The sequence below is a fragment of the Elaeis guineensis genome, chromosome 9 (genome assembly GCF_000442705.2).
Source record: "Elaeis guineensis isolate ETL-2024a chromosome 9, EG11, whole genome shotgun sequence".
NCBI lineage: Eukaryota > Viridiplantae > Streptophyta > Magnoliopsida > Arecales > Arecaceae > Elaeis > Elaeis guineensis.
Window position 1 is genome coordinate 95,106,104 of NC_026001.2, and position 25,176 is coordinate 95,131,279.

Sequence of the window (25,176 nt, forward strand, 5' to 3'; positions counted from 1 at the left end):
ACAGTAATATAAAAATAAATGATTCTTTCATGCACTTTCAAGGTGACACATTATATACAACTACCATCACAGGCCACATGCTGTAAGAGGTACTCAGATTGCCAAAGGGATTAAATCCATCTGTCGTTAGATCAAGCCGGATATTGCACGGGTCGCTCGCAAAGTGCGGATGCTTTGCATCTAAGTCTTTCCATACTAAAGAGTCGGCAGAGTGGCTAAGTATGTTCTCCTCTGGAACCCGCTGCTCAAAATGTCATCTCATTTCTTCAGCTATCTTTGTGGACATATACAACCCTTGAAGTCTTGGAATCAATGAAAAATATCTCAAAATCTTTTGAGGTATTTCTTTGCTTTCCTAATATCGGTTTTGTATCTAGGCTCACCGTATTTCGGACATTCAGTTGCTTGTTCGTTATCCTTATAAAATAATATGCAGTCATTTTTGCAGGCATGTATAGGAGTATAGCCAAGTCCTATTTTTCGTATGTATATTTTTGCTTCAGAATATGATTTCGGAAGTTTCTCTCCATCGGACAGAGCTGCTTTAATCAATGTTAAAATTTGATCAAATGACTTCTGACTCCATCGGTTCACGATTTTAATATGAAGCAATTTTATCAAAAACTCAAACTTGAAAAACTTTATACAATTTGGATAGAGTGGCTCTCGTGAACCCTTACAAGCTTTGCAAACTATCCAGAAGTCCCTTCTACCTCAAGTCGAATATTATGTTCATGATCAGAATTGCTTTCAGATGCAACAGTATTCATGTATACATTTGAACAAGCACCTTGATGTAAATCATCTAACAATTCTCCAATACCACTATGTTCGACAGGTCCAGCAGCATCACTATCATCTTCAGTATCGTCATCGTCGCGTACCACTTCATTCGGATCATCTTCCCCATGTCATATCCAATAAGTATACTTCTTATCCATACCATATTATAGCAGATGCTCCTCAACAAGTGTTATATGATGATATACCATATTGACACATCTCTTACATGGACACTTTATCCGACTAGCACTGTTAGCTTTATGCCGTGCAAAGTCAATGAAATCTCGAACTTCTTTTCGATATTCAGACAAAAAAATATCTCTAGCATTCATCCAACTTTTGTTGATATTCATCTAACAACAAACATAAAATCATTAACAACCAAAAAAAAGTTCAGTGATATTCTGGATCCCGATCTGAATTTCAGACTGAATCGCATTCCGAATTCCAACCAAAATTCCTATCCAGATCCAGATCCGGATCACTTGATATAAAATAACACATTAAAAAACACATGCAGACTGAACATTAACACAGAAAATGTGTTACATCAATTTAATGAAGTAAAAATGCATGATCCTCTCCTTTTCAAATCATTACTAACAGGTGTGGCCCTATCCCTTTCAGAAAAGTAATAGTCTCCTTATTGTTATTAGTGGATATTTCATCTCATTTTCGTAGAAATTTCGACAGCATCCCCCATGGTTCTCCAAGTATACGATGTGGATATGGTGCCTACGCACCCTATCCACCATATACTTGGAGAACAATGGACAGATAACTATGGAATACCACATAATAAAACGAAATATCAATTATTAACAACAATAATATTATTACTTTTCCAAAAAGTCCGAATATGGGACATCCAAGTTTCGATCTCGATGAAGATCGAAACTTGAACGGAAATCTACGGCTCAATGTAATTTAAGTACCATCTTGGAACGTGCATTCGAAGATGGATTTCTAATTTATCAAAAAAGAATAACTTCGTATTGAAATTTCTGACTAAAATAGAAATACTTTTTTTATTTATAATTTCAACAGCATACGAAATAGCACATAAAATAATTTAATTATAACAAGTAACAGCAATGTGCATTATATTAATGAAAAATAATTAGTCAAATAATTAAATAATTTCAGCAGTAACACAAAAATAATATGCAACAATTATAATATTTCAGCCCGGCCCGACCAGGCCCAACCCGAAACCGACCCGACCCGACCCCAACCCGTCCCGACCCCACCCGACCTGTTGGACCGCCCTGGCCCCATCCCCGGACCCATCCCCGAAGGCTCCGACCTGACCCGGAACCTACCCGACTCGGACCCGACCCCGACCTGGCCCAGAACCGACCCGATTCGGCCCCGACCCGGCCCAAACCCGCCCCGACCCGACCCCAACCCGACCAGCCCCATCCCGACCCCATCCCCGAACCCTTCCCCGAAGGCCCCGGCCCGAACCCTACCAGACCCAACCCGGCCCGACCCGTCCCAGCCCGGCCCGGACCGGAACCGACCCGACCCGCCCCGACCCGACCCGACCCGCACCAACCCAACCCGACCCAGCCCGACCCGAAAATGACAATGCCCGATCCGGCCCCGTCACGGACCCGGTCCGACCCAACCCGACTCGAAAACTAGGCCCGACCCGACCCTGTTACGGACCCGGCCCGGCCCCGTCATGGACCCGACCCGGCCCGGCCCAGCAGGCCCCCGTCTTCGGCCCGCCGGTGCCGGACCGCCGTCCCCGTCCCTGGCCCTAGCTCGTCGGACCCATCCCTGACCTCGGCCCGCAAGCCCCACGGCCCCGACCAGCAGGCCCCGCGGCCCCCGCCCGCAAGCCCTGCGGCCCCTGACCATCGTCCCCAGCCCCGGCCCACCGGACCCATCCCAAGCCCCGGGCCGCTGGACCCGGGCCGTAGGGCTCGGCCAGTAAGCCCCACGGGCCCAGCTCGTCGTCCCCGACCTAGGCGCACCGTCCCCGGCCCCGGCTCGTCGGCCCCGTCCCCGCCCCCGTCCCTGGCCCGAACCCCCCCAAAAATAAGTAATAAAACTCACCTCGATGGCGGCGGTGGCGACGGCTTTGCGGATGATGACGGCGGAGCGAACGGCGACGGCGATGGTGATCGGACAGGGGGAGAGATGCGGGACGCCTAGGGGGAGCGCGAGAGAATGCCGAGTGAGGGCCAGGGGGCAACGAGGAAGAAAATGGATTTCAGATGGGACATAATGGGATGCGGAGTATTAGTGAAGAAAATTTTCATCGCTAATAATTAATTTTCATCGTCAGTAATTTAAATAAAAAAATAAATTTGCGACAAAAACCAAATTTTTCGTCATGATAAAAAAAAAATTGTCGCTAATAGTTCCCGCTAAAAAAAAAATTCTCTGCTGAAAAAAATTCTCTCAAAAAATATTATTTACGACGAAAATATAGGATTTCGTCACTAATAGTCCCCGCCAAAAATTTTTCGATAAAAAAGTTTGATTTACGATGATTATTTTCGACGCTAATTACGTTATTAGCGACAAAAATTATCTTTCGTCGCTAATAATTACTACAAAAAATTCTCATTTATAAGTTTTTTTATAAGTAATTATATGATGCTCGCATAATAAAAAATTTTTAAATCGAACTGACAAGATAGACGGCAGGACCACATTGATTCACTAAAAGTGAGTTCAAAGATTTGACTGCAAACTTTTTAACTCAGAGCTTCATGCGAAAAATGATGATATTTGAGAGGTCAAAAAAGTACCTTGCTTCTTTCTTCTCTGTTGTTGTTTAGGAAGTATGTGATCAAGTTCATTCGGCCCTCTTTTATGGCCCACACGGTTGGGACCATATCTATCTTTAAATTTTCATAGAATGTTAATACTTCCGTAGCTTGTTTTCCGGGCATCACATATTTTGTCCTGCTTATTTAGATTTTGTAGAACTTGTATTATATTTAGGTTTAACGAGAACTACATAAAAATGAGCTAAACTTGGGCCTGATCCTATCTAAGAGACTCAATGAAGCCATCGGCAAATAGAACCAGGCCTCTTTAGCACTAGAGCCCAGATATGGGGTGCAAAATTTTTCCTTAATCTACTGTCATGTCATTTTTTTTATTTTTATTTTTTGTTTATTAACTAAAATGGATGGAAGACCAACCAAAATCGGATAGAAGCATGATTCAAACTAGGGGTGTCGATGGGTCAAATTGTGTTTGGTTTACATGCAAGTTGAAGTAGGTTCGACCCATACCCCACATACACTTTTTCTTCATCTATATTAGCTCATCAACCTTTCTAAATTTTTATTTATTACTTATGTGTATAACTAAGAAATAAAACAAAATGAGGTTTTCAAAGATCACAAACAATAAAATCAAGATTTTTCTTTAAATATGTCATTATAAATATAATAAACATAAAATTTAGTATATATAATAATTATGAACTAACTAATGATAAAACTAGATAAAATGCAGTCACATATTCTAAAATATCTTGGCCCACTCTATCCATCATTCTTATAAACTTTTAATTTTAATATTTACTATTTTTTTATAAGTTATTTATAATTTCTTTTACGATAAAAATTTTTGTTATTTTTTTTCAAAATATATCTGGCATTTTAAGTATGATTTCAATAATTTTCTTATATTATTACATATTCATCTTAATATTTTACATACTTTTATTTTACACATATTATTTTTTAAAACTATCTTATATCTTTTATAAATATAAAAAAATTTACTAAATATATATCCTTCAATAGAAATATTTTTTTAAATTTTTAAAATATTTAAAGCATTAGCGACAAAATTTTTCGATATTAAAAACTATTTTAACGATGAAAAATTTTTTTACCATCGCTAATAGTTTAGTTTTTGAAATTTAAATTTTTTTTATTTTTCAAATATTCACGACGAAAGATATACGTCATAAATAAGTAACTATTTTGCGACAGTAATTCGATTTATCATCGTAAATAGTCGATTATTTACGATGAATAAGTTTCATTTATTTTTAAATTTTAAAAATATATTTATTTGCGACGGAATATACGTTTCCATCGCAAATAAATAATATTAGCGACGAAGCATATTTCATCATAAATATTCTATAATTTTTAAATTTTTAGTTTTTCTAATTATTTACAAAAAATCACTTATTGATGATGAAAATTTTTTCTAAGTCACAAATACCTTACTTTTTAATTTTTTAATTTTTTTTTATTTCTCAGGTATTAGCGATGAAAAATTTCATCGTAAATGGTTGATAATTTACGACGAAAAAGAAACTTTCCGTCGTAAATATTTTAATTATCTACAACGTTACTTTTTTCGTCGTAAATAATCCATATGTTTTAAATTTTTAAATTATCTAACTTTTTAAAGTATTAACGACAAAAATTTTTGTCGTTAATAATCGTTATTTGTGACACAACATATATTTTTATCGTAAATAATTAAATTATTTGCAACTGAGACTTACATCGTAAATAATCAAAAATATTTAATTTTTTATTTTTCTTCAAATATTAGTGACGAAAATTTTTAGTTGTAAATAAGAATAATTGACGATGAAAATGAACTTTTTGTCACAAAAAATTTAACTATTACCGACGAAAGATTTATCGTCGCTAATATTTGGATATTTATAATTTAATTTTTTTTATTTATGACGAAAATATTCGTCGGAAATAAGCTCTTTATTACGATGAAACTCTTTTTTCGTCGCTAATATTTTTTGTTTAGGACGAAAATTTATAATTATCGTAAATATTTTTTTATTACCGATGCAAATTTTTTTGCATCGTTGATACGATTATTTGCGATGTTAAAGTTTTCCGTCACAAATAAATTCGTCGCTAAAACTCTCTTTTCTTGTAGCGGTGGGAATGTTATCATTAGCCATGAGTTGAGCTCGAACATGAGAGAGTGAGGGATTAAATCCAGAAAGAAACTTTGCTACATAGAACTCTTCATGCTGCTATTGAAGAACAAAAACATCAGCAGTGAGAGGATGATACTGGGCAAGCCCAGTCCTCTTTTCCTAAAAAATGCCGCAGTACTCCTGAATTGAGAGATCCCCCTGCTGCAAAGAAAAAATATCTGAGTAGAGAGAGTAGATCCTTGAAACATTCTGCTCTTGAAAGTAGATCATCCTCAAAAAATCCCACATCTCTTTTGCAGTGGATAGAAACATCATAGTGTTAGCAATATGAGGCTCTAGACCGTTCAACATCCAGATAAGAACAGCATAATCAGTCTCTTGCCATTTGCAGAATTTCACTAAATCTGCACTATCAATAGGTTCCTTATCTAGGTGATGAAGTTTCCCATGGGATCCTATCATGTAGCGAAATATCTGAGACCAAAGAAGATAATTGGCACCATTAAATTTGACACTGATATCAAGAGAGATGGTTTTCAAATCATTCGAGGAAGAGGTCATTGAGCAAATCTAGAAGATCTATCAAAAGAATAGGTTGAACAGCACAGAAGACCAAGCGGCTGTAAGGAAGAATAGATCTATAGCAAGGTAGGCTGAACAATAGTAACAGTAGGAGAAAGAGATCAAACAGCAATAGGAGAGGCGGGCAGCTAAGCAACACCAAGAGAGAGAGACCGAACAGCACAAGGAGAAACCAAGAGAAGAGAAGAGGACCGTGCGGCATCAAAGATGGCTGCGGTTTGATTAGGAACAAGGCTCTGATACCATGTTCAAAAATAGAAAAGAAGAGAAATAAAGTAGAAGAAAAATCTGTTCAAAAATAGAATAAAGAAAAAATTGATTATCTATTTCATCTAGCCTCTAAAAGATTTTTATAGGCATTTAGATATAATATATTTGGATAACTATTAAATATAATAAGATCCTCATATATATGATTATAACCAAATATGGTAATAATCAAATTACATACTGAATTTTATCTAACAATATATGGCTATAAGATCCTCATATATATGGTTATAATCTAATATGGTTATAATCATATTACATACTATGTTAACCATATTACATACTATGTTTTCTAACATGAATGATATCACATATCATTGCTAATGGTTATGTTGTTTGCTATCATTAGTTATTGTTGACTCACCATTATTTTTAAGCAAATAAATCTTAAAATATTTCATAAATTTTATATTTGAAATTTTATTATTTTCTAATTGTTCGTTATATGACCTCTTTCCAAGCTTTTGATGCATTTTCTGGATTTTTTTTCTAAATTCCTAATTATCGCATTCCCAAATGCCAAACTTGTGACTATGGTATTTTGTAGCTGAAAGCCCAAGTTTAATAAAGATTGAACTAACTCAAGGTGGATTTAACTACAAAATGGATAAGATCTTGGTGAAAATCCCCATTTAGATCTATAAGTAGAGCAGTGTACGCTCATATAACATAAAAAAGTTAAAAACTTCAGAAATTAACTATTTTTCCCCTGAATGAAGACAAAATAAAATTAAGATCTATGCTATCTCGGGTGCTTGACCTTTGAAAATTTCCACTAATTAGTCTCTAGCACTGGACTCTGCAAATCGGTAAAACAATGTCAATATAAAACATCATTGCATCCTCTTACCTTGGTGGAAGCAAGAACGATAATTGGTGCCCACCTAGCAAAACTTTTTAACAGGAAAAGGGAAGGCCAAAAAAAGGAATGATTGTAGAAAACATCAATAGACAAAACTATAAATATTATCATCAACAAAGTCCAACAAGAAAGTGGGGAACTGAAACCTGAAGGTGGCCACCAATTGATCTTGAATGTTCCATTCCATCTAGTTCCAAAATCCAGCTCCTGCTATAATGTCTAACTGGTAGGTCTAAGTTCTAGCATCCTATATGGCAAGGTCAACATAATTAATTCACGAAAAAATGTATCATATGCATTATTGAATTGAAGATTATGGTGATTTCTAGGTGAGATCTACATATTTTATGAAAAGATAAGTTAAAATTTGATTCAGTAATTTTCACTTAATAGTTACAGAATTCAAGTAAAGCACTATAACTAACAATTGACTACATTACTATGAAGTCATGACTTCAAAGTTTTCTTGCCACCATTCCTTCATCTTGTTACCATCAGCAGGAGGATTGTCAATGATATAATCATGCTTTCCATTTGCCTTGACAAAAATTTCCACTGCTTTGGCCCATTGAAGATAGTTCCATGCTTCACAAAGCTTGACAGCCGTCATTTGTATAGCAAGTAAATGTCCCATGGAAACATGCACTTTGTATCAACTTCTCGACCTGCCATAATGGAAGTTGTAATAACAATGGACAGCAACTTTCTGCAAAGAAGCAATTAGGAATCACTGCAAACAATTTAGCTCCACTCAGGACCAGCAAAGAATGAGAAAACTTTAACAGGGCAGTAACTGAATCAAAAGCATCATCCTTTCTGAACTTCTAGACAGCAGATATGCCAATTGCTAATTGAGAAACAAAGTGAAGGCTCTTACTGACATCCAGCAATCCTGGGATCACATGGTACATGTAGAATCACTCCTTGACAGAGACTGACATAAAATAGAATACCATCAGTCCTCAAAGCCCTCCACCCACGGCATCACATGTTTTGTTTGAAGAAAGAGGGCACTGCTACAAATTGTGGGATAAATGTGCATCCTGCAAACTAAGATAAGAAACATTCCTGCAGATAAAAAGTACTTTATTTGCAACTAGATTTTCCTCCTCACTTCTGATTTCAGGCAGCAAAACAAATGCAGAATAGGCTCTAACCCAGCTCTGATACCATGTAACAGATTCAGGTTAAGGGAAAAACCAGAAAAGAATGAAAGAATAAAAGATTGGAGACAGAATAATGGGAAAAAAGAAAGCGAAGGGAGAAAGGAGATGAGGTGAGAAGAACAGGGGGAATAGCGAGGCAGCATCAAATTTATTAAAACTAGCACGTAATCAGTGCAATATGCCTGGTACAGTTTTTCTTCTTTTCCTATCTATTCTTGAAATGTAATACAGAAATATAATAAATTAGAATAAGAAGAAGGCTTCAATAGCTAAATTTCTATTATACATTAAGCAATTAACTTTAATTATGGCCGATTAGAAATTTCCTTCATTAATATTAGCATCATTAATACTAGCACCTACATAGCAAACAGAGAACTCTACACAAGTTGAGCCTTTGTGAAAAAGTTTTTGTCATTAGTATTGGCATCACTAATTTATAATGGCCTCACACAATGCACGTTGTACATTTTTTCTCATTTTTCCAACTATTGTTGAAATGTAATATAACAATGTAGCAAATTATAATAAATATAAGGCTTTAATAGCCAAATTTCTGTTGCATATTAAGCAATGAATTTTAATGATGGCCCAGCAAAAACTCCACCTAATATTGAAATTGATTTAGTAAGATTGGTTTAAATAATACAGTACTTATCTACTTTTGATAGACAATATTCTCAAGTATCAATTATACTTATATTAATTGTAGAAGTATAATTAATACTTAATATTGATAATAGTAAGATACTCCATTATTTATCACTTATACCTACTTATCATTAAAAAAATTAAAATATAACACATTTATAACCAAGATTTTAAATTTCATGAGATGGAGCTGTCCCGATTTTTTCATGGAATAGAACGCACTGCCGTCCCGCCCCATCCCGACACTTAGGACAAAGGATGTCCTAAGAAATCTCGATCGGGATGCTGGGATGCTAGCGGGACAGTCCTATCCCAACACATGAGATGGTACCCCATCCTGATGTCCCATAAGACATCCCCCTGGGATTTGAATCCTTGCTTATAACAAATATTTGTTAATAAGTGATCATTATAAGCCTATCTTCCTCTTGTATCAACTACAAGAGCCCTACTTATTATCCAAAATGAAAGATTATGTTAATGATATATAAGATGCGCTACTTATTGGATATATATAAATAAAATATATGTAAGAGAGCTACTTATTATCTAAGATAAAACATCGTGTTAATGATATCATTAATATAGGCACCCACATGGTGAATGGAGAGCTCAGCACAAGCTAAGCCTCCATTTTAGTTATAAATAATAGATAAGGGAGCCAGCCACCTATTTAGTGCATACCCTTCATTAAAAAAAACAACTTTTCTCTTCTTCTCTAATTCCCTAGACTACTATGATCCTCTACCAGCTAAACATATATTATTTCTACAAATCATTATCAGTCATACCACTTAAACCCCATGGACACATGCAAGTTACAGGTTGCACTAACAGATACCTGGAGCAGGTTTCGCAGATTGCATGTTTAGAATTCTTGTAATATAAAAAAACACAGTGTGAGTATGAAAGAGCCCTTTAAAAAGTTATGCAGCCCATTGGAGGGTAGAAGAGTAGCACATGCATGCAAATGAATGCAACCTCATTAAACTCGTTGTGCATGCATATGCCATATAGATAATAAAACCTCTCATTGGATTTCATGATAGAAAAATTGGCAAGGATGGGTAGAAACAAGTACAGTCAGCTTTTTTCTTAGTCTAAATTAAAGGATCTAAGCACACTTAACCACCAGCAACATACATGATATCTTCCCAATTGGACATCAACTATCTCCGATGCCATGGCTGATTTTATCGATTAACAGTTAAAAGTAAAAACATTATTCCAAAGGTAAGTAAAAGTAGAACATGAAGTTGGAAAATGGAGAAAAGTGAACATGGACCACAAAAACCAAAGTGAAGGCTCAAGCATGGTCAGCAAATATAATGTTGCAGGTTAGATTAAATATTTAGATTAGCAAGACAGTTATCAAGTACTAATCATAAGTGACATCATGCTTGGCATGTCTTATTAGACAGCCAAACCTATGTCAAAACCATATCGCATGGAGAAAACAAAAGCAACCACTTATAACAGTTACAACAAACATATGCTCGGTTTTGAAATAAACAAACAATATGTCATGTAAGATCATAGTACATAGTATTCATGTTACCTTGGATATTGGAAGACTTCTCACTTGCATGTGGGTGTAAAAAAAGCCTGCTTTTCTGACAACAATCACTACAGGCTTAGACTTTCCTTTTTGGAATGTGTTTAAATTTCAGCCAGTCAACAACCGATAGAGGCTATACATCCCTCAACTGCCCATAGACAAGGTGTGGCAGTTCCTGGTACAAGGCTCAGCGGCATCAGTTTAGGTGGGCTGCAGATGATGTGCATTTATAATATCGCTCGTGAAAAATAACGTATCACCAATAATCATCACAGGAGCAAATTCCATTCACCAAATGATGAAAACGGTTCATATCTCTCACAATGATTTCACGTTGAACAACCTTAGATATTATCTTGAATGCAGCATGACAGTCTGAGCAAAAACGAAGATTCTTGATAATACGGATGGGACTTCCAGATGGTACCCTTATAAGTGCATATGCTAAGGCCAGCCTCTCACTATGAACCCATACCAAACGTTCTTTTTGGTCCACTGCTATATCATGTAAGACTACACTACCATCTGGAACATAGCCTGCTTTCTTGGTCTTCTTTTGTAGCCATTCCAGCATTGCATTGATCACCCTCATATCTTGGTGGGATGCATCTCCAACAGAAAAAGAATGGATTTCACCCTGAATCTCAATCCAGCTGAGGCCAGGCTCCTTTTTCACTCCTTTATTCCTCATGGATTTCCTGGTGAGGGCCACATTGTCCCAACTTCCTCCTGCAGCATACAAATTTGATAACAAGACATATGTTGTCTTATCTTGCGGTTCCATCTCAAGCACCTTTTGTGCACAAATTCTCCCTATCTCGATATTTTTGTGGACCAAACAAGCACCAAGCAATGCACGCCAAACCATAGGACTAGGTTTCATTGGGATTTTTTCAATAAATTTCATGGCATCATTGAGACGGCCCGAACGTCCCAAAAGCCCAACCATGCAAGTGTAGTGCTCCATACAAGGTTCAATGCCATATTCCCTATCCATAGATTCAAAATACAACAAGCCCTGGTTCACTAAACCTATATTGCTACATGCTGATAGAACACCAACAAAAGTCACATCATTGGCCTTAACCTTCATTTCCCTCATCTTCCTAAACAAACTTAAAGCATCCAGACCTAAACCATGTATAGCATATCCTGAGATCATAGCATTCCAAGAAATCACATCATGCTCTCTCATCATGTCAAAGACCCTGCGAGCATCTTTGATGCTCCCACACTTAGCATATGTATCAACAAGAGAGTTACTTACCACAATATCAGTGTTAAATGGGGTTTTGGCAATCATGGAGTGAACCTGACTTGCCAATTTAATGGCTGCTATGCTTGCACAAGCCCGAAGTGCACTAGAATAGGTGACCTGCGTCCCCGGTACCTGAGCAACTCGCATCTGCTGAAAGAGCCTCAGAGCATCCTCTCCAAAACCTAATTGAACATAACCAACAATCATTGTATTCCAACTCACATCATTACCATGGGGCAATCGAGAAAAAAGGTCCATTGAGGCCTCCGTATCTCCACACTTAGCATAAACATCAATGAGTGCATTTGCCACAAAAATCTCCAAGTCAAAACCTATCTTCACAACATGACCGTGGACCTGCTTGCCCAAGTTCAAGCCTCCCATATTTGCACAAGCTTGTAAAACACTAGAAAAACTAAATTCATTTGGAACTACTGAAGCTTGCCTCATTTGATGGAAAAGCTCCAATGCCTCCTCATTCTGATTGCTTTGAGCATACCGAGCAATCATGAAACTCCAAAGAATAACATCATGATGGGGAACCACCTCAAAAACCGAGCGGGCATCCTCAACATCTCCACACTTCGCATACATATCAAGCAAAGCACCACCCACATAAGGGTCCGATCCATAAGAAGTTTTTATCGAGCAACCATGTATACTTTTGCCTAAGTCTAGTGATAGCAAGGAAACAGCAGCCTTGAGCAAACTAGTCAGTGTAAAGTTGTTTGGCTTCAAGCCATCTTTCCTCATTCTAGAGAAGATTTGCAAGGCACTCTTGGGGCAATCATTCTCAGCATAACAGGAAACCATCCCAGTCCAAGCAACAATGTCCTTCCCTTTGATTCCATCAAACACCTTCCTTGCATCAGCAACAAGACCACAAAGTGAATAAGCATCAATTACAGCCGTCCCCACAAATGCATTTGAATCATGGCCAAGCTTACAAATGCAAGCATGAACATACCAACTAAGCTCTGGCAGTTGCATAATCACAGAGAGTTTCAAAATCGTTGTGAACACAAATTGATTAAGCTCATGGCCTTCTCTATGAAGCCTGAGAAAAAGCTGAGCTGCTTCTAAGAATTGGCCACACTGAGCGCGACCCTGGATTAAGGTGACAAAAGAAACCATATTTCTCTCACGCATTTCTCCAAACAAGTTACAGGCATCACCAACAAGATCGAATTTCACGTACATGTTGAGTAGAATGTTCCAACAGAACAAATCCAAACATCCACCATTCTTAAGAGCATGGCAGTGAACTGCTGTGCCTCTAAATTGATCCCCGTTGGCAATGCAAGCCTGCAAGGTTCGGGCGTAAGCAAAAGAATCGAACCTGGGCGATCGGCTAACGTAATAATCCTCTTCTATCACCGATTCAGCAGCGTTTGCGAGAAAACCGCATCGAGGGAAACAGGCCAAAGGATCAAATTGGTGGGTGAGTGTGAAAATTGGCAATTTGGATCTTCTAAACAGCGAAAATCTAATCATAACTTCCGAAAGACGGCGCTAATGCATTCAAGGTCTCATCTTTACACAAATCCAATCAATTTTTAGCCATCTGAAAGAAACAGAAGCCAACGGAAGAATCCAAATGGCCGAAATTAGTGTAACCCGGCCCCCTTTTTTATTTTTTATTTTTTTATTTTTTTTTGTTTCTCGCAACGTTAGGCGGGCCCACCTCAAAAAGTTTTTGAAGGGAAACGTTTGGGCTCCATTTTTATACCGGCCAGGGAAACGAGATAGGAGCAGTAGGAGAAACGCAGATTAAACTGGTTCCCTATGTTTCTTTCAGGCTTTCAGCTAAGCCTGATTAGAGATGAATAAATTAATGGATATAAATTTATGCCAAAATATTGTTTTTATTCTTGTTAGAAAGTGGGAACCATTGTCTTTTAGCTCTACTTACTCTTGAGACTTGTGATAGAGAACTAGAATTGTAGCAGTTACTTGTTAATATGTACATGCCTTTTTTTGATGTAAGTCAATATATACATGTCATGCATCTGAATTTTATGCAACACAAATGTTGCTGATACATATGATCGACATTAAGTATAACGCCACCACTTTGGGATTTATTAATTACTAATTTTTGGTAAAAAAAGCTTTTTAAAGAATGACATGCTTATACATAATCAAATTTATTATTTACTAATTTTTGGTAAAAAAGCATTTTGAAGAACAACATGCATATACATGCTTATGGGTTTAACTGGGAGTTAACATTTAATTTGGACTTTGTTATGGCAATAAACATCCTAACTCATTAGAGTGGCTAGTCTTTACATGTGCAAGGACTAGGTAAATGGGATTATTAAGAGCTTGTATGGGTATTCCCACAGGAATATTTTGCAGGATTCATGAGAGAGGAGGTGTAGGGGAAATAGAACTAGGGAGGAAAGTCGAAGGGTAGAGGATCGATGACGGTGAGAAAGATATTGATCGTGGAAAGAGAAAAAAAAATCCATAAAGATTTTTATTTCTCCCTTGCATGATTCAGGTCAGGAGTGGTGGATTGATTTGGGGCATGCCCAAACAAACTGCCCAATCCATGAATCCAATAGGAAATCTAGTCTAATTCTGCTGTATTATCCAAACTGGCCTTAGGCATGTGATGATTGGTTGTAATGGTAGGATTTTATAAGACTAATTGCTTATGATATTGTTTTTGTTGCATGTTTTTGTTTTCCCTAGAATGATATTCTCAAAGGAGTTTAATAATTGAAAGTTGAAAATAAAGTTGACCAATTTACAGCAACAGTCACCATTCAATTTAGCCAAAATGTGAAGCTATTTGTGAATATTGTTTACTTGGTGCCAGCATACATATGCTCATGTTTACGCATGATATGATGCGAGTTGCTGGATTAACTCATTACTTTTTGATGGGTTACTAGCACTCCCATTCCTCCTGAACTCTATAATTTGGGTAAGCAAATCCCTCCATTATCAGTGATTGTGCCATGACCTTGTATGCCTCTTGTGTAAGATGAATGCCATCCCAGCTGATGTGTTTACTTGGGTTAGAGCATGTTGAAGCCCCAGGCATGCCACACATGATATTTATGTTGAAGTTGTACTGGCCACCTACTCCACAACATGCTTGTAGCAAAGAATCCTTGTCAAACCCTGCTCAAAGAATATTTCATATGAGCATTAGGAGGAGTCACAAGCTTTAAAATGGTTGGTGGTGACCTCTAAAGACACAAGAATAGGTTATACTAATTAACAAAATACATAAAGCATCTTCTATGTTAAAGAGTTTACAGCTAGTGTTTAGTGATAGAACTTACCCAAGTCCGGGGCCTTGTCAAGGAGATGAAGGAAAGCTTGGTAGTAATCTGCATACATGATTGTAACATGAGGGTATGCATGCCTGAGGTCTTGAAGTGCTGCCTGAAGTTGTTTGTTATGATGCATGGCGAATGCATTATATTCTTTCAGGCACTGTTTTTCGTCGTAAGCTGCGGGATCCAGGGAGTAGAACATTGCGAGGTAGCTTGGCATACATCCAATTGGAAAATTTCCAGGAACAACTAGTTGGCCAGCTCCCATACTAATTACTTCCTAAATAAAACACACACTCATGAGTTAGCAGTGTCTGATAGAACTATGGTTGTCATGATTAGATTTCAAATGGAGAGTTCAGCACTAATTAAACTGTTTCTATTCGCAACTAAGAGGAAAATGAATTGATTATATCGTAGTGGCACATATATCTCCTCATGCTTGCTCTCAATAAAGGCTGCAAATTCAACATTGAAAGGTGGTGCAACTACTATTGTTCAAGAAAAAAGAAGAGGAGGAGGTTTTCATAGATGTTATTATAATAATAATAACAATAATAATAAAGAGAAACATACCTTAGCAGCTTTTATTATGCTTTGCACAACTTCTGGCACATAGGTCATCACCTTCTTCATAGATGTTCCTTGGGAAAACGCATAATTATAATCATTGCCTCCAATTTCCCCCACAAGGAAAAGTGCCCGTTTAAGACTTTGAGCACACTCTACAGAAAAAATTAATATTAAGACAACCATAAAATGATTGCATGCTAATAACAAGGATGCATAAATATAGTTTTAATATGTATCAAATTACTTGTTTTCGAGGAGCATGTTGAGTTGAGATGTGTCTTGAACCATTCAAGTTGAACACTGAGAGGATTATTAGTAAAGGTTGTAAAAATACCCCTCTGCAGGAAGAAGGAATTGTCCAGTGCCGTAGCTCCGGCAACAGCAAAATTAACTCCATTATCAAAGTTGGCAGTCTTATCCAGATAAGGGTTTATGAATGAAAGATTAAGGGCCAAAGCTGAGATGCCAATAGCAACAAAGAGAATAGAGTAAGTCATATGAAATTAAGACTAATTAGACGTAATTCTAAAAGAATATGGCTGGAATCAACTTCTTTGCTCATTTGATTAAATAGTGGAACACCTTAGAAATATTGTGTTATCAAAATTAAAAACAGAAGTAACGTATCAAAATGAAAGCTCTTGATCATAAATTATTGAAGGGATAAGTCCTTTACCATTAACGGTTTAACTCTGGTGGACATTGAATTATTAGCTTCTACAATACCATGCAATCTTTGATGTACTGGAACTTCTGAGGCTAGTTCAGAACTGCAATTGCTTCCTTCATAGGTTAGGCAGCATCCTCACTTGACTCTTTCTCTCAGTTCTTTTGCATTTGTTAATCTCAACATTCTAAACAAAGAGAACCAAAGTTTTCTCTCTTCCTCTAGTCTAAATAAGTGACAACTTTGTGTCTTAGTGTCGGTCAATCAATAAAAAAAAAAAAGGTGGCTAGAAGATGAAAAAAACAGAGCATTATATGAAAACTTCCAATAGCATCTTCGATCTAGCATATCCTATTCAGTTCACTTTTGCCCAAATTCATATTGTAAGTACCTTGCTATCAGTTCTTACATCAATATATCAAAAGAACAAGGACATCATGCAAGTCTTAACATTAAAAATGACATCAAACACTCAGAGAAGACATGAAGGAGAAAAGTGATAACAGACCGAAGTAATCGATCATGAGAAGACCATCGGAACAGCGACCGGTGGGCTTATTGAAGGTCTTTCCATAGGGAAAGCTTGCAATGGGAACGAAGAATCCAGCAGGTCCCTCACGTAGAAGGTTGCCTGTGTCAGCTATGGAGTCACCAAAGCTGTATATGGCTTTGATGAAACACTCTTTTGATTCTGCAAGGTTTGAGAAGCCTTGGAAGACTACCAACAGAGATAGTAGGAAAGAAAAGAAGATGCAAAGAGAGGCCATTTGCTTGTAGTACTGATGAGTACGCAAGACTGAGGAACTCTTATAACTGGGGTGTTTCAAATTTGGTGGGAAACTTGACTCTCCTAATCTTATGACTTGCAAGCAGTCACAGGAAACAACCAAAAAACAGCCCTATAATAAGGACCCATATCCTTGGGAAGTGATCTGAAACAGGTTTGTGGATGCCAGAAAGAGTTGATAGATTTGGTTGAGGATTTCATTTTGTGGGGCTTATTTTTGGTGCCTACAACATTATCTGCTCTGGGGGCCCATCTCAAGCATTCAAATCACCTCTTCTTGATGAGGCCCACATAGAAACCAGATGGCTTTCTCCAAGGCTTCACTCAATCACTCTGAAGTTGGCATACTGGCCAAGACTTTGGACTTTGAGATAAGCAAGACCATATTATATGTGGACTATGGCTGCAATTATTGAAAGGGTAAGCTAACTTTGTAGTAACCTGATAGCAAAGGTATTGCATAGCTCACCAGCATCTCATAAATTAATAAGTTTGGAAACTTTCATAGTCACTGCAAAGGTATTGCATGGTTCACCAACATATCATAAATTAATAAGTTTGGGAACTTTCAAAACTATGAATCAGATTAGGATATAATGCATCTTCCAGAAAGCTGGCTATTTTTGCCAATACTCGATGGCGTAGCTTCAAGTGCCGCAAACAACTTCGTCGAAGGAATGCTTGAAGTGCACAGCTTTGAACATGAGAACACCTGTATATTCAACAAATCAACCTGTTTGGTGCTGTATATCTCTCATGAATCATGGCACACACGATACTGATGGTCACATTCCATCATTCAGATTACTGGCTTATTTGTCTTATGATAGTTTGGCACCATATCTGTTTCATCTCTACACATGATTTTGGTGGAAAATATTTCAAGAAAAGTGCTGAGGGCCTGTTTGGTTGGAATATATATGTCAGACTATGAGATAATTTGATAATTTTTAAAAATTATTTATCTAAAAAAATGATTATGGAGGAAAATAATTTTTACTATGTTTGGTTGTTAGAAAAATTATGTAGAAAAATGACACTGAAAAGAAAAAATGACGTTTAATTGGAGATAAATCTATATAAAAATATGATCAAATTTATAAATATATCCTTCAACATAAAATAATTTTTTAATACTAGAATAGTATTATCATCTCCAATTAATTTTTTATATAATGACTATAATCATATAGCTTTTTGCATAATGTTATCTCCATCTTAATTTTTTTTTATAAAAGCTCTTTATTAAATAAATTTGAAAAGATATGAGAATAAATTCAATGATTACATATGTAGTTTTATTGGAGGTATTTTTTTCAAATATGGATTACCACCATTTGAAAATTTATTAAATACCGATCCTCCATGGTATTTGTTTTACCTTCATTCTTCGAAAAATAAATATGGAGCCCACTAATTTTTTTATCATCTTTCTCTTCCACTTTTCATATCAAATATGATAATCTAATATAAAATTTATTTTTTCATACTATATTAAATCCAATCAAATAGATCCTAAGGATTATATGTTTAGTCACATGAAAGACCCTCCTGCCATATGGCATAAGAAAAGAAAAAGATATAATCTTTGACATTTTTTTTGCTCGCATAAAATGAAAAATATCTCAGAACTTAACCTATACTACTCCGCTTGTGAGCTTGTCTTTACCATTGCACCAAGTAATGGCCCCTATATCATCTAACTTGGTTTGGTAAGCAAAAAAACTTACCACTATCATATCTTGCAATATCTGAAGAATAAGATCAAAACCATAGAAGACTTATGAACATATCAATCTTCAAAAGATAAAATAAAGGAATTAAATATATACCCCAAAAATAATGTAGGAAATCACAAAAATATCAATAAATAAATAAAATATTTAGTTGATCACTTGATCATCCGAATGCTAATTGCTCCAAGTCCCCTTGGTTTTGCAAATTTGAAAAATAGAGTAGCAGAAAAGCTACTCCACGTAGCTAAATGCTAATTTCTCAAAGTTGCTCGGGTTATACAAAATTAAAAATAGCAATTCCACCTCGCTGTTTGCCTCTCAAGGTGTATAAATAATTAATAATCAAGATATAAAAGTATCCAAAACACATGCACATGAGGACCTTAAAAGGAAAAAGGCAGCTAACAAATACTATTCTTAGAAACAGGCATGTATTATACTTCAATTCGACCACCCATCATAATAGTTTTAAGAAAGACAACAAGTGATTAACCGTAAAATTTGGGAAAGATTAACTTGTGTAAGGAAAGATAATTATTATAACCATTTTTTTATTGTTCTATTTTCTAAGAAAACGAGCCCACAATTTCAATATACAAGGAAGGAAGCTACATGAATTTCATTATCGTTTACAATGAGATTGATGCTACGAGGCTAGCATAAGATTCGAAGTGATAAAGTAAAAACAAAAAATAAAATATTAATTTTATAAAAAAATAAATAATTTAAAAATCAAGTAAAATTTTATAAAACTTATTAAAAAAATAAAGAGAAATGAAAGCTAAAATTTAAAATTAGAAGGAAAAATCTAAAACCGGTCCTTATATAACAACATAAATTCAAGAGATATTTACATAAACAACGGCAAACTAGATTTTTTTTTTCTCAAAATTTTCTAAAATATAAGGGTCTAGCTTGCAAACTAATTTTAGGCGAAATAATATTTGGAGCAGATTACAAACACCGGACGGTCCGTATATGATGGGAACCAGTTGTGGCTAGATGTTGATGTGGGTGGATAAGCTTTCCGCCATGGCGAGCGGACACCCGCCACTTGGACTTCAAATGGTATTCCGGCAGAATCTAATCCACTCCCATCCCCTATCTCCCTCCAAAATCTAGAGTTAGGGTTTCCTCCGTTCCCCCATTCTGTAGGCTTTTCCACTCTCTGCATTGAATCCAATGGCTGCCGTCTCTGCCACCTCGATCAGGTTTGGTTCCACCTTCAGGACCGCGAGCTGGAGCAGTAACCAGGTGAACCCTCTTCTTCAAATTTTGCTTTTATTACGAGAAAGATGGGATTTTTAAGTTCGGAGATATAATATATTTCTTCTGTGATTCGTTTTTCAGTAGGTTTCAGGGAGTTTGTGCCTTTTTAATCGTTTAATCTGATTGTGATATGGTCCGTTGTGAGATTTTTAGGTGTCGTGGTGAGCTAAAGATTAGAAGTTGAAGGGAACTTTTCCGATTTTTCAGGCTTGTTTATGGCTCTTTTTTCTGATTGTTGAGTAGAATCTACTGTGTCTGTGTTACTGGATGCAATGACAGTTAACTCTCACCAGGGAAACATTTTCCCAATGGAAAAAACTTGCTTTTTCTTTACCCACTCAGTGTGCTGAAGTTGGCTTCATTTTTCTCTCCTCGAATTAAGCGTTTCTTGCTTCCATATGATAACTCAATTCTCAGTCTTTTTCTTATTTCATCTGGCATTTTGGCAAGTGATTTCTGTGCATAGCCTAGGATGAATGCTGAAACCTGGTTGACTGTTATAGTAAAATAAATAAAAGTAAAAAAGAACTGTGCAGAATGAATTCTATTCTGATGTGCAAACATTTTCATAATTGTGGTGGAAATTGATCAAATGGAATGAGAAATGGTAGAGATACAAATTGTGACCTATATTTAGCAGAGCCAGATACGGACAACAAGGTGGGTCTGCAGGATTCAAACTGAAATTGTCATGTAAATGCTCGCTGGCATCCGGCTTTCCAGTTTTTTACATTTATCTGTGCTGCAAAATTATCGTGTGGTAAAGATAAAATTGGTAGGTGAATAGATTTATAGCGTCCGTCATGTATTTGGTAGTGTTATAAAGACTGTTATCTTCATTTGGAGATGAAAACATGAATAGGTTAAAAGGCTTTAAAGGCCATAATCTTTTAGCGCATATGGCATTTCTTTTACTACGTGTTTAAGTCATTTCTGTGTCTTTTACCTTTAAAATTTATGATTTTTGTAATTGAACACTTGGTGATAAAAAGATTTAATATTGATATTCATGTGTATTCAAGTCTCAAGCAGCCTTTCAAAATTGCTGTATCTGATCTCATCTTCTCCTACTTTATTTGAACCCTTAGTTTATACTTCTTCTTGGTAGTATATCGTTTCTTGATAACCCAGGCTTTGTCTCATAATTCATTTTCCTTGCCAGAATTTTTTTTCCCCTTCTTTCTGTTTGAAGCTTTTCATTTTCAAAACTTAATGAATACTTTTGTAAGGGGTTGATGCACCAGGATCCTACTTCTGTTTGGTTGTCATATATTTAAGTGGATCATTTTTGGCACTAATAAATCCAAACCAGAAATGCCTAAACAGATGGGGAGAGCTTTATTGTGTGCTTAAGGATGGAGGACTGAGGAGTTTAAATTTGAACTGTGTTCAATAACCAACCCTTACTTCAGTTGGTGGGCATCCCCTCAACTTTGGAGAGGTCCCCATTGTATTTCTTAAGAAAATTGAATTGATTTCGATTGTTTCATTGATGGGAAGATGGCGTAGAGACACTATAATATGACGATACATGTCATCTTGGATCTGTGACTGAATAATGGGTAAATAGGCAAAGGTGTATCAAGACTCAAGAGAAATTAGAATATGATGATGTCAAAGTGAAGTGGTGCTTTTGGAGAATTAAGTGATCATTGTATACATTTGAGACTTAAAAGAATTCTATAAAAAATTGTGGGACTTATACCATGGATCATATTGCTGGGAAATGAGGAAGGTTGAGCCACTCAAGAGAACAAGACCAAGATAGCATTGAGGACATACATGTATGGTAGAACAACAAGCATAATTTCATAAATGTGTACTTTAAGAAGCATACAAATTGCTATAATCGAGGATAAAGTAGGGGAGCTGGAAATCCTGATAATTACTGTTGTTCGAGTTCATGTAAAAGATAGGAAAGATTAGGACAATGCTGGAGGTTATCATGGACAGGAGCAGTGGAATGGAAGATAGCTTTGCAGAAACAAAGGATGTAGTCCTTCACAAGAAGTCAAGAACTGGTGGTGACAAAGATGTTCTTCTTTTCATCTTCTCATGAAGTGAATTGATGGTATAACCCCCATTTTTTTTTTTCTTGACAATTTTTTTTTTAAAAGAAAAGGTGATAGAGAATAGTTTGTAAAGCTGACTTCGAATAATTGAGAGTAGACTTGTTTATTTTTGTTATTATTGAACATTTTTATATTCTGAAGGATATAGCTCAGGATTTTTATTTTGTTTCCTCCAGAAGTTCCAATTTCTTCATCTCATTAAATCAGACACCCTAACATGCAATTGAAATCATCTCGATGCAAAAGCTTCAAATACACCTGATACTAAAAGTCTAAAACAGGCTTGCTAAACCTTGGCCATCTTTTTGCACCCTTGGTTTGAATCTCATACAAAGGGGAAGGAAGGAACCTGTAGCCAGTGGCAAATTAGCAGCTGGCACATGCTGCATGTTCTAGCAGATGAGAATTAAAATTCATAATTAGCATTTTTAATCTCCTAAATCTTTTGTCACTCACCAATCTAACTAATTCAGACAGGTGGAAGGATTTCGAATGTGAAGTTGGTTTCTATGGGCATATCAAAGAGAATCTTACCCTCCTTGAGGTCCCCACACTTCCACATTTGCTGTGCGGTATCCTCTTTTCCCCTAGCTTGGTTGTTTCCACATTCAGCATATTACTTTTCCTTCAGACTACTGGTGAACAAATATTGATGAGAAAGTGGGACAAGGAATGTGATATGTAGTTGCTGGATTGGGGTGTTTACAGGCTAAGCCCGAAACAGTGGAAAAAGTTTGTGAGGTTGTGAAAAAGCAGTTGGCATTGAAAGATGAGATTGTTCTCACTCCTGACTCCAAATTTTCTGCCCTTGGTGCAGATTCTCTGGACACGGTATCTCATTTCCATCACAATTTCTTTCCCATATATCCACCCTTCTTGACACACCACATAATGGATTGCAGGTAGAGATAGTGATGGGTCTGGAAGAGCAATTTGGCATCACTGTGGAGGAAGATAATTCCCAGAACATCACTACAATCCAGGAAGCAGCTGACCTAATAGAGAAATTGGTTCAACAGAAAGCTGAGGCATAGAGAATTATGTAAAATTTGTTGGAGAGGCTTATAGTGGGAATTTTGGATTAGTTTCATTGTGATTTATGGACATGTTACATAATTAACCATTCTCTCATTTTTCCAGAATTTAAACAATTATTTTGTATCTGAGAGCTGTCGGCCCTCAGTCTTTGTTGGAAAATGATGATTGATTGATTAGTGTTCCTAGTTTAGGAGGCAGTAAACCTATTTCATGCAAATGTCATTTGCTTAACTTCCGTTTGTGTGAAGTAGCGAGTCTTTCATCACCAAGTATTGCAAATAGTTATGCAGAAGCTCAAAGGGCTTGTGAAGAATAGAGGATCATGGTAGTGATGGTAGGCACTGCCTGTTCATGTGAACAAGCATCATGTATTGCTACAAGACATGGGAGACAGCTTTTCTTCTATTGCATGAGTGGAAGGCATTATTGACAACCGTCTGGCTGATATTTTGGTGTGGGGTTGTAATATGAGTTGGCTTGTTCTTCTTGCTGTCCACTTTGGATCTTATTCTTGGTGTCAGCTAAGGTAAACAAAATCCTCTGTTCAGAGTAAATTCTATGTAGCCAAGTTGCGAAGATTTTTGTTAATTTGTTAAGTGGCTTGTTTATGGATCATTTTGGTGGATCCATATGTCTTCAATAAACCATGAAGGACCACTGAAGATGAATGAACAATTCACCGACATGTGGTGCCCGATTTGACAATCTGCAGTTGAAATTAACAGATAGCTCAAAGTACATCAACCTGTGGTCCTGAATAAAAGGCCAAAAATCTTATCTTGGTGATTTGTTGGTTGATTTGCAACATCTGCGACGAGGGGGGCTAAAGACTTGAATAATGCATGTAAGACATCCCTTTGCGGGAGATACCACAAGGGGGATTCATTGTCAGAATGGAGAGATGAGTTTCAAAAATGAAGCAAGAATTTGGAAGCAGGAAACACTGCATCAAGTATCTGACAAAATCTTGATTTGCATTGTATGTGAAACTGGTGAAGAATTTTGAATCATTACTTTTCCCAAAGCCAGGAGCTTATTTGTAGGTTTAAGTGTGGATTCAGAAATAGAGCTATTGACAATTGTGCATCTTTCTTTGTTCTTAGAATTGTCTTTTTTACCATTTACTCTATGCTAAAAAATTTTGCTTCTTAATTAAATTATATATTATTCTTTCCATTTGCTCCTGTTGGGTCATCTTTTAGGCATCAACTAATTAATTTGCTTGCTTATTTGATCCGTATAATGCCTTCCAATTTAGATTATTCATCTGTGCCAATGGAATTATGTATGAGGCCCTTGTGGAAACCAAGTATCTATGAGACAATCCTTTCTTCAGGAAGATCTTTGAAGATGTTTTAGTATATCATATGAGAACACAACTAACAAATAAAATGAAACTTATATTGCTGAACTGTACTTCTTCGGGCTTGTTCAAGACAAATGGGATTTTGGAACACCTAATTTGCTCTTGGAAGCTAGAGTTACATGTGATTCTCTAGTTACAGCAAAAAGCAAACACCATATGGGAGAATTTTAGTTATCGGACTTGCAGGTGGTCCTGTGACATGCAACCAAATATGCTAATCCATGAACAATTGGGGTTCCATATGCATCCACATGCATACATAATTTTGTGTCTATTTTCCTTTTAAATATTTTTCAGTGGTGACAGCTCACAATATGTGGGATAGGGTGCTTGTGCTTATATTCCTTA

General features: G+C 36.6%; 3 protein-coding genes across 12 annotated transcripts in view; 1 reads left to right on the forward strand and 2 right to left on the reverse strand.

Annotated features, from left to right (window-relative positions):
• LOC105051070 (putative pentatricopeptide repeat-containing protein At5g13230, mitochondrial) overlaps positions 1-13,656 on the reverse strand; it is a 31,366-nt gene extending 17,710 nt beyond the window's left edge. For 4 of the 10 annotated variants that reach the window (XM_073243247.1, XM_073243245.1, XM_073243250.1 and 1 more), the window contains exons 1-3: positions 10,770-13,656; positions 7,835-8,462; positions 7,541-7,641 (exon numbers count right to left, since the gene is read on the reverse strand). In XM_073243247.1, coding sequence (XP_073099348.1) covers positions 11,026-13,521 — 2,496 coding nt within the window. In that variant the 5' untranslated portion in view covers positions 13,522-13,656 and the 3' untranslated portion in view covers positions 7,541-7,641; positions 7,835-8,462; positions 10,770-11,025. Of the gene's footprint in view, positions 1-7,540; positions 7,642-7,829; positions 8,463-10,769 lie in introns of all 10 variants that reach the window. The other 6 variants (XM_073243251.1, XM_073243248.1, XM_010931349.4 and 3 more) reach the window with 6 other exon arrangements.
• Positions 13,657-14,773: 1,117 nt separating this feature from the next.
• LOC105051133 (GDSL esterase/lipase At5g03980) lies at positions 14,774-17,366 on the reverse strand. Its single transcript, XM_010931431.2, has 5 exons — positions 17,069-17,366; positions 16,138-16,350; positions 15,897-16,045; positions 15,327-15,600; positions 14,774-15,162 (listed from the first exon to the last, which is right to left on the reverse strand). The coding sequence occupies exons 1-5, from the start codon at positions 17,325-17,327 to the stop codon at positions 14,927-14,929; spliced, it is 1,131 nt and encodes a 376-aa protein (XP_010929733.1). The 5' UTR covers positions 17,328-17,366; the 3' UTR covers positions 14,774-14,926.
• A 2,732-nt stretch (positions 17,367-20,098) lies between these two features.
• LOC105051071 (acyl carrier protein 1, chloroplastic) lies at positions 20,099-23,652 on the forward strand. The gene is made up of 4 exons (XM_010931350.4): positions 20,099-20,337; positions 22,898-22,996; positions 23,133-23,255; positions 23,327-23,652. Exons 1-4 carry the CDS (start codon positions 20,266-20,268, stop codon positions 23,456-23,458), a joined length of 426 nt encoding a protein of 141 aa, XP_010929652.1. The 5' UTR covers positions 20,099-20,265; the 3' UTR covers positions 23,459-23,652.
• Positions 23,653-25,176: the final 1,524 nt, after the last annotated feature.

Excerpts from the sequence above, each read along its gene's own strand:
- LOC105051071 (XM_010931350.4), top strand. The coding sequence starts at position 20,266 with ATGGCTGCCGTCTCTGCCACCTCGATCAGGTTTGGTTCCACCTTCAGG. Across the intron at positions 20,338-22,897 it reads CGAGCTGGAGCAGTAACCAG|ACAGGTGGAAGGATTTCGAA; the intron begins GTGAACCCTCTT and ends TAACTAATTCAG. Across the intron at positions 23,256-23,326 it reads GTGCAGATTCTCTGGACACG|GTAGAGATAGTGATGGGTCT; the intron begins GTATCTCATTTC and ends AATGGATTGCAG.
- LOC105051133 (XM_010931431.2), bottom strand. The coding sequence starts at position 17,327 with ATGGCCTCTCTTTGCATCTTCTTTTCTTTCCTACTATCTCTGTTGGTA. Across the intron at positions 16,351-17,068 it reads TCTCATGATCGATTACTTCG|CTTTGGCCCTTAATCTTTCA; the intron begins GTCTGTTATCAC and ends TTGGCATCTCAG. Across the intron at positions 15,601-15,896 it reads GCATAATAAAAGCTGCTAAG|GAAGTAATTAGTATGGGAGC; the intron begins GTATGTTTCTCT and ends TGTTTTATTTAG.